Below are 9,597 nucleotides of genomic sequence, written 5' to 3' on the forward strand. Positions count from 1 at the left end.
CATTTTGCATCCTGGTGCTCTATTCTTCTCAAAATGTACTTTTTGTAAATTACCATGCTCAGTTTGGTACTTTTAATTATATATCACCATTAGAGTTACCAGTAAAATCCACACAGCAGAGTATTACTAGGCTGTTATTCAAATTTCTTATGCCAAAATAATTAATCCAAGATTCTTTACTTTAGCCTCAGGCAGAATTTTGAGACAAGGGCAAAAGACAGCAGCTTCACCAAAGTATCACAAGAATGATCTCTAGACAGCATACTAAAATTCTTCTCTGAAACCTCTTGAGTGAGCCCTCAACAGTTAAAATAACACTAAGGATCTCTGTCTTCCATGGTGCTACTTGTATGGCCCATTCCTCCTTTCATAACACAAAGAACCAAAGGCTAAAATCCTCCAAACAAACACATGGTCTGGCATATCACAGCAGTATCCCAGTTACTGGTACCAACTTCTGTCTTTGTTAGGGTTTTCTGTTGCTATGAAGAGATACTATAACTATGACAACACTTACATTGTTTTCTTCCTTTTTTTCTTTCTTTTTTTCCTTTTTCTCAGTTCCTGCTCCCTCCTCTCCTCCCACTCCCTCGATTACCCCTTCTTCAATCTGCTCCATGATGAGGATAAGGCCTATAATAGGATGTCTACAAAGTCTGTCCAATCATGTAGCTTAGTAGCGTTAAGGCACCTCTCCACCTCCACACCCCTGTGTCTTCACCAGGCAAGGCATCTCTCCATATAGAATGGGTTCCACTAAGTCAATTTGTGCATTAGTGTTAGGTCTTGGACCCCCTACCACTGGCCTCATATATTGTCCCAGTCACACCATTGTCACCTATATTAAGGAAATCTGGTTCGGTCTTATGCAGGTTCCCTATTTGTCAGACCTGAATCAGTGATCTCTCACTAACTTGGGTGAGCTGATTCTGGGGGATTCTGTGTCATGATCTTGACTCCTTTGTTCATATTATCACTCCTCCCTCACTTCAACTATAACCCAGGAGCTTGGCCTATTGGTTAGATGTAGATTTCTGTATCTGCTTCCCTATGTCTCTGGAAGAGAGCTCTAGTCACTCTCGGATTGTGGATTTTAGGCTGAGTATTATTTGATTTATGTCAGGTTTCCACTTATGAGTGAGTACGTACTATATTTGTATTTCTGGCTTTGAGTTAGCTAATTCAGGATGATTTTTTCTAGCCCTGTCCATTTGCCTGTGAATTTTTGGGATGTCATTATTTCTTACCACTGAGTAGTATTCCATTGTGTAAATGTACCACATTTTCTTTATCTATTCTTCAGTTGAGGGGCATCTAGGTTGTTTACAAGATCTGCCTATTACAAATATTGTATGGCAACACTTATAAAGAAAACATTTAATTGGAATGATTTGCTTATAGTTTCGGAGATTCAGTCCATATTCATAATGATGGGGAACATGGTGGTGTTTGGGTAGATGTGGTGCTAGAACTGAGAGTACCACATCTTTCAGGTAACAGGCAGTGGACTGGCTGTCACAATGAGGCAGGACTGGGCAAAAGAGACCTCAAAGGACAAACCCACAGTATCACGCTTCCTCAAACAAGGCCAAACCTCCTGATGTGACACTCCTTTAGAAGTCCATTTACTTTCAAACTACCACATTACAGATCTACCAAATGGGCAACTTCAGTGACCACCACTTCGGCATGTAATATTGTGAAGTATCTGTTAGTGAGAATGTGAGACATTAAGTTGGATTTACACATATATTATAAATATGTGTGTGTATATATACATATACATAGTAAATTTATAAAGAATGTCAATGATTAGAATGCTTTGCTAAGAATCTTTCTTAAGGCAGTTTTAATGTCCTGGTTCCTTAAGCTGTAGATGAAGGGATTCAACATAGGTGGGACCACGGTGTACATCACTGAGGCCACATTATTACTACTTGGAGAATGTGACAGAGAGGAGGTGAAGTACAGCGCTAGTCCTGTACTATAAAACAAACAAACAACGGACAGATGAGATCCACAGGTGGAGAAGGTTTTCTGCTTCCCACTTGATGATGATGATCGTATGATGGATGAAATTATTTTAAAGTAAGAGAAAATGATTCCTGAAACAGGAAGTAACCCAAAGAGGGTGCCTATACAGTATCTAACTATGTTATTGGTGACAGTATCAAAATGGGCAAGTTTAAGGACTTCAGAAGGGCCACAGAAGTAGCTGGAAACTTCAGTAAAATCCCCACAATTGGAAAAGTTTAATATTGCCACATAGTGCAAGATTAATTCCACAAGACTAACGAGAAAAGAACCTAGAAGTAAAACACCACAGCGATTGGGACTCATAATGACCTGGTAATACAGAGGGTGGCAGATGGCCACAAATCTATCAAATGCCATCACTGCCAGAAGCATGCTATCCATACATCCAAAAATTATGATCAGTGCCATCTGTGTCAGGCAGCCCACATAGGAGATGACTTGGCAGTTGGTTTGGATATCCACAATCACCTTTGGGACAGTAGTGGAGATGAAACCAATGTCAACCATGGACAGGTTGGAGAGGAAGAAGTACATGGGTGTGTGGAGATGGGAGTCAGCGCTTACTGTAAGGATGATGAGAAGGTTTCCAAATAGGGCCAAGATGTACATGGACAAGAATAGGCCAAAGAGAACAGGCTGTAGATCTGGATCCTCTGAGACTTGAATTAAGTGGAATTCTGGTAGAGATGTTGTGTTTTTCCTGTTTTCATTTCTTGAACAGCTTTTGGAGGAAACAAAAAAAAATGTTGTTAACAATGGTGCCAGCATGCATGTATTCCTTCTTTACAATATGAGTCAAGTAAGAACCAATTTTGATTATTTTCTCAAGTCTATTGTGACATCCTTAATAATTTCTCAGTTGTAGCAAATGCCATACTCTAAATAGTGCTTTGTTCCTAGCGCATGTGTTACCACTCTTGAGAGCAATATTGAATACAGTAATCTAGATGATGAGACCAGAGTTACTGTATACAGCTGGCCTGTAGTCACTGTGAAAGAAAGCAAACACATTAATGAAAAGATGGGGATTTTATGGAAGCCTTACATTAGTAAATTGTCAATCAAATAAATTGAAAACTTGAAACACTTAAACATATGTATTTCTATTACAATAACGTGGAACAAGTTTATTTTTCTTAGAATATATCTGACAACGTGAAGTCTGAGGTCTCAATAACAAGTTTTGATCCCTGCCAGAAAAATATTTTCTGGTTCTAGTGTCATCTATAGGTTGCTTTTTTTCTTTGACTTAAAAAAGTTCTCCATTTTTTTGTTTGGGGACTTTAAGACTTTTTGAAAACTTATCTATATTTTAAAGCTATATAAAAGCATATATATACATATATAGAGATAAAATCCTTATTTCTATACATCTATATCAAATTTTTGTAAATACATCTTAGTTAAATCGACACTATCACAGAACTTCTCTGTCCACAGCTGCTGAGTTGTCCAATGCTGTGAAAAGTTATAAACAGTCAGTAAACACAGGTGAAATTCTGTTCTGCAAAGCTAATTTGGGGAAATCATCTCCACAAATATCAGTAAAATGTCTGCTAAAAAGCCATGGTTTCCCTGTGTCTACGCAATGCCACTGATTTTCTGCATTGCAACCTTCTTGACCCAGAGCCCCAGTTTCAGTCCCTACTGCCTCAGACAGCAAAGTAATCCCCATGTGAGTCAGGTCGGTGCATATATGCCCATGTTCTTACTTTATCTACAGAGGAACTTTCAGTTTCACTTTTAGGTCAGAGGACACTGAATTGCATAAAATATAAAAGCTTTGAAATACAGAAAATATTACTGATGCAAAGACCTGAGCAATGCCCTAATGGCTAAAGTAGATACCACTTACTTCTCTACTGGGGCTACTACAAGACACAGGGACACCAAAGATCATGAAAATTATGTAGACTACTCGGTCTTTGAAATTCTAAGCAATATAATTTCCCATGAATGTTTAATGAATCACAAGATTCTGGACTTCATAAACCAATTTAATTACAATACGTACATGAAGAATACTAGATTATGTTTCCTTCAACCTGGGGTAGAATCCACTGCCTTGCAATTCTTTCTGGCATCTAGAATGCATTCATTTAATACCATGTAAGTAATAACACTTTTAACAGAAACTCATCAGGACTAAACCATGTGCATTTTACATTACCTATATCAGATGTGATGATGATGAACTTTGACTTCTTAGTAGTTCTGCATGATTTCATTGTCTATATCAATGGCTGATACAAATTCACAGGACAGATTTTTCCAGTGCTATTTCTATATAAATACCTACTGAAATACATATAAGGAGCCATTTTAAATTAACCTAATACATACTTGATGCTCATTCGGTAGTGTGCAACACAACACGTGCTGTCCCTAATAGTGGATTTGCATACATTGAAGTGTGGTTATAAGTCTGTCTGAGAACTTCTCATATCTATTGTACAGATATTAGCTGTATCACTACATCATGGACAGACAGACATTAGTTTTTAGGTGTCATAATTTTATAGGAAAATCTGAAACTGAGAATAATAAACTGACATTAAAATTATCTATAGATTGCTTAAACCACATAAAGTAGAATTCGTTGAAGGAGTGTCCCCAGTTGTCTTATCAGGAAGAGTACAATACTCCAGGAAGACAGGCTAATCTTGATAGACAGCTGCCTATTCAAGGTAGTCCTGGTCTGTCTCTGGAAAACTAAGACAATAGTATACACTGAAAACCTCCACATTTGTTCAAACAACCAAATTAGGAAGTTCCATCTCCTTAAAACAAGGTCAATTACTCAAAATGTAACTTGGGCCTTTGAAACTATAAAAACAAAGAGAGTTTTCTAACTCTGTCTTTCTTTTGTCCATGAGCCAGAACCAGGCCTGTGCTATTATTAAAAGAATTTCCCCTTGTTAATCTCTAAGGAGTAGAGTGATCTCTACCAGAGCAGATTGTTAATTCTGACTAAAAATTACTTAGATCACCAAAAACCCGTCTGTCTTCTATTGATTCCAGTAGTTATTTAGTTACCTCATAAATATATGGTAACTACCAGACATGCAACAATAGATGTCTGTGTCTTTTAATACTCATCAGTTAATTGTTCCTATAAAAACAATCACCTAGATCCTAGTATCCCTTTTTGTATTGCTTAATAATCTATTGGATTTATGACACTATCACATATGAATATCATTCACTTTTCATAATGATTTCCTACTTTTCCCATGAAAAACAAACTCATAATATGTGCCAGTAAAATGGTGAAATCTACCTACTTATACTTCTTCCAAGATGATGCAATTTGAGATACATCACATACAGAATATATTTCTATTTGTCTCCAGTGGTATAAACAGTGACTGTGGTTGGGAATCAGTGAATCAAGAGAACATTTATGACTTTCTCCACACCACATGTTCATAAAAACCAAGGATAAAAATCCCATCTCCACTTGAAAAATTATAAAATTTGCATTGTACTTATTTGTCCAAATTTAAATCCTATGTTGGCAGAAAACATGAGTTTATTGAGGAATATTTCCAAAGAGCACTGGAAAATAGAATTGTGTGAATTCTAAAGTTTGTCTTCACACAATGCACAAAGTTGACAATCCATTTCTTTTTATGACTCTACCTTCTTGTATCTTCAAGTGAGAATACATGCAACAATATTTGGATAACCCATTAGTGTAGCAGTAAATATCACTAGATGACCCAAAAATTCCATGACATAGAATCAAACACCAAAAATTTGATCCTGCATCAATTTCTAGGTTACATTCCTGAATGGAATGAAAATCAAAGGAAAACCAAGCATGTGGAAATTGGTGTTTTGAAAGGATAAAGGGTCTACTTAAAGTTTAAAATATGTTCACATCTGTAGCAATGACTTTAGATGATTTGAAATGAAAAATGAAAGTTAGAGGTCATAAGTTATATCAATATACGAAAAATACTCAAATATTGAGGAACATTCATAGAAAAATGTTAAAACTTTGTCTTCTAAAATTTAAATTATCTCACAATTACTAATAAGGTGTCCTAATTCACATGCATATATAGAAGAGACAAAATAATTCAAAACAAATGTATTACTCTTTGATTCTATAGTGTTTTCTTTTGGTTCATTTTGAGTTTTATTTGATCATTTTTTATATTTTATACTATATTTATATAGTAACATTACTTCCATTTCACCTCTTCAAACTCCTCATATAACTGATCCGACTCTACTTCATATTCGTAGCTTCTTTGTTCATTATATCATTCACATACATATATGTTCATGAATTACTAATCATATAGTTTTAAGAAGATATTCTGAGGTCTTAATACAGGTATCTCTTCAAGATCTCATGTTTTCAAACTACAGATGATATAGGGACCTGACCTCCTTTCCTATTGACTGATCCTAGGAATTATGAATAATGCTGACAGCAGCAAAGATATCCAGAAAAATAGAATGCAGCTATTATAGATCCCAAAACCTAACACTCACAGTGTGAGGCCAAATAAGAACCAAAGGAACTAGAAAAGCATGAGTTGAATTTTTGTTTCAATGTTTTGAGATTGTTGCAGGTGAATATACAGCCTGCAGTTCACACAGCAGAAATGAACTTTCTGTAATAAAGGATCTGGAAACTGCAAGGGACAGAAAGGACGGGACTTCTTTCTTTTATAATGAAGCATTATGCAATGTCTGTTTACTGAATGATCACTCTGTGTTGTGATCAGGCAAAGTAATTCACACAAGACTTCACTCACTTCTACCTTACCTCCTGGTAATATTACACAGCAATACTGTCTTTGTCTTCCACCTTCTATAAAATAATAATCATGCAGAAGCTTATAATGTTGGAACCTGAAAGAACTATTTAGATGAAGTAGGACCTATAAAATATAGAGCTCAGATCCTCCTACCAGGGAAGACCTTAATAGTCACACACACATAGTGGCTTTCTTCAAAAGTATAATTACTGAATCACCCTCACCAGCATAGACACAGCACTCTAGATTGACTATAAAACATCTTATTTAAACATATTTTCTGCCCTCTTTGATCATAGGAGCAGAGAGGAAGAGACACTAGAACAGTTCCATGAGAATTAGAGGACTGCCATCATACCTAAGAACATAAAATCCCAGCAGAGAGGCTCAACTTTTTATTGCAGTTTGTATATCACCACACTAACCAAATTATCATAGCTCCTATGATTAGGAAGAAGTAATAATTACTGTAATCTCTTCTACACCATCAATTCCCTCAGAACTTACATGAATAAACTGTAGCTCCATGTGGCCATGTAGGAGGGATGTGAATATGACGAACCTCACTAACTTAAATGGTAAAGGCTCAAGCTCACATTTGAATCCTGAGGTGAATAAAATAGAAGAGGTTCTGATGCAGATCTCTGTGGGTAGAACAAACAGGGCTATATATTCCTGGATTACAGATCAAGCTGATGACCTACAGGGTTGAACTAACTAATTATTCTTACATAACCATAGAAACTCAATGCACAGAACTGGTGATTACTCATACTGGTCCACAATATTGCAATCTCTGAGGAATTCCTGTGGTTAATGGAGGAAGCAGAAAAGAGGTTGAATGTTCTCAAGAGACTAGCTATGAGGTTTTTTGATGTCTTAAGTTTTTATTTCTACTTTTTCTCAGTTTTGGCTCTCTTTAGTAATTCTTTTATTAATATTATTAAATTATATTGAACGTACTTTGCTGTTTCCTTCCTGTGAGACAATCCAAAGGCCAGAAATTAAGCATGTCTGTTCTCAAGATTCATGCCAGATGTACAAAATAAGATTGTTTCTAAATAAAAAGTAGAAATAACTCCAAAGTGCAACAAGGTCCAAAGTTGGAATAAGTTGAAAAATAAAGAAATGTAAAACAGAAAAAAAATTGTACCATAGAGATCTTGACTCGGAGAATCCAACTTTTGAAGTTGATCACTGTATGTCAAAAGGTCTCTTCAAAGCTGCTGTGCCAAACAGTATCTCCACTGACATCTATTGGGCCCTAGAACTCTGTGACAACGACATGTCCTACGAAGAAAGGGCATCTGAAAGGCAGCTGAGCGCATCAGTAAGACTATTGCACCTGCTCTGGGTAGCAAGACCCTGAGTGATGTGGAACAAGATAAGATGGACAAACTGATCATCAAGATGGACAGCACTGGAAATAAATCTAAATTTAGAGCAAACGCCATACAGGAAGTTTCCACGACTGTCTCAAAAGCTGGTAACATAGAAAAGGGGGTATCGTTGTTCCCTCACATCAATGACTTATCTGACATCCCTTAAGTCATCCTGCTGGTCCCAGCATCCAATGTGATCAATGGTGACTTAATGCTGACAACAAGTGTTCATGACCCTGCCTGCGGTGGTGTTAAGTTTCTGTGAAGCCATGTTCACTGGAGCAGAGGGTTATCACAACCTAAAGAATGTCATCAAGAACCAATAAGAGAAGAAAGGCACCCATGTGAGTGACAAGGAAATATTTGTGCCTGACATCCTGGAACAAACAAGTTTTAGAGATGCTGAAGGTCACAATTGAGAATGCCAGGTACACTGACCAGGATGTCATCAGCATAGACATGGCTGCCTCTGCATTCTTCAAGTCTGGCAAACAGGAGTCAGGTCTCCTATGAATCCAACAGGTACATCACACCTGACTAGATGAATGACCTGTATAAGTCCTTCACCTGGGAGTATCCAGTGGTGTCCATGGAAGTTTCCTTTGTCCAGAATGACAGGGAGACTTGGCAGAAGTTCATATGTAGTGCAGGTATCCAGGTGGTTGGAGATGATCTCTTGAAAACCATCCCTGCATGGATTGCCAAGGCTGTAGAGGAGAAGTTGGACAACTGCCTCCTTCTCAAATGAACTAGGTCAGTCTCTGTGACCATGTCTCTACATGTATGCTGGCCCAGTTCAATGATGGGGTGTCATGGAATCCCATCGTTCTGGGGACACTGAGGATACTTTCATAACTGACCACATGGTAGGGTACTGCCCGTGGGATATCAAGGCTGGTGGTGCTTGCTGATCTGAGCACCCTTCCAACTACAATCAGGAACTTAGAATCAAGGGAGAGATGCATGGGGATTCCAAGTTTGCCAGCAGGAACTTAAAGAATCCCCTGGACAAGTAAAGCAAGGACTGGAAATCCCTGAAGTCACCATCTGCTTAGACCCTGTCCCTGATATCTTGGAGATGGATCCAAAGCTGGACCAGTGCTAGCTGCTCCCATGCCACACCTGACCAGCAGGAGCCCTGCTGGATACACAAGTTTTGTAATCATGTGATTTGTCAAATCATTCTTTCTATCACCTCACTTCCCAGCTAGTGTCTGTAGCTATGTTAACTCCAGTGTACCCTCTAGAGTGGCCAAAGCAAGACCCCACATCAGTGGTTCTGCAAGCAAATTAGAGCCTCAGTGACCCCAAAGTAAATTAATGAATTAATGAATAATTTTAATTTCACACCTTAAATTTTTCACCATTTCATTCTGCTGTTTTTTCTTCAGAGACTTCATTTT

General features: G+C 37.6%; 1 protein-coding gene and 1 pseudogene across 1 annotated transcript; one reads left to right on the forward strand and one right to left on the reverse strand.

Annotated features, from left to right (window-relative positions):
* Positions 1-1,812: 1,812 nt before the first annotated feature.
* On the reverse strand, positions 1,813-2,730 carry LOC121136349 (olfactory receptor 18-like). Its single transcript, XM_040736674.1, has one exon. It carries the CDS (start codon positions 2,644-2,646, stop codon positions 1,813-1,815), a length of 834 nt encoding a protein of 277 aa, XP_040592608.1. The 5' UTR covers positions 2,647-2,730.
* Positions 2,731-7,822: 5,092 nt separating this feature from the next.
* Positions 7,823-9,210, forward strand: LOC121136350 (annotated as a pseudogene).
* Positions 9,211-9,597: the final 387 nt, after the last annotated feature.

The sequence above is a fragment of the Mesocricetus auratus genome, unplaced genomic scaffold (genome assembly GCF_017639785.1).
Source record: "Mesocricetus auratus isolate SY011 unplaced genomic scaffold, BCM_Maur_2.0 Super-Scaffold_100066, whole genome shotgun sequence".
In the NCBI taxonomy this organism is placed as follows: domain Eukaryota; kingdom Metazoa; phylum Chordata; class Mammalia; order Rodentia; family Cricetidae; genus Mesocricetus; species Mesocricetus auratus.

Excerpts from the sequence above, each read along its gene's own strand:
- LOC121136349 (XM_040736674.1), bottom strand. The coding sequence starts at position 2,646 with ATGTACATCTTGGCCCTATTTGGAAACCTTCTCATCATCCTTACAGTA.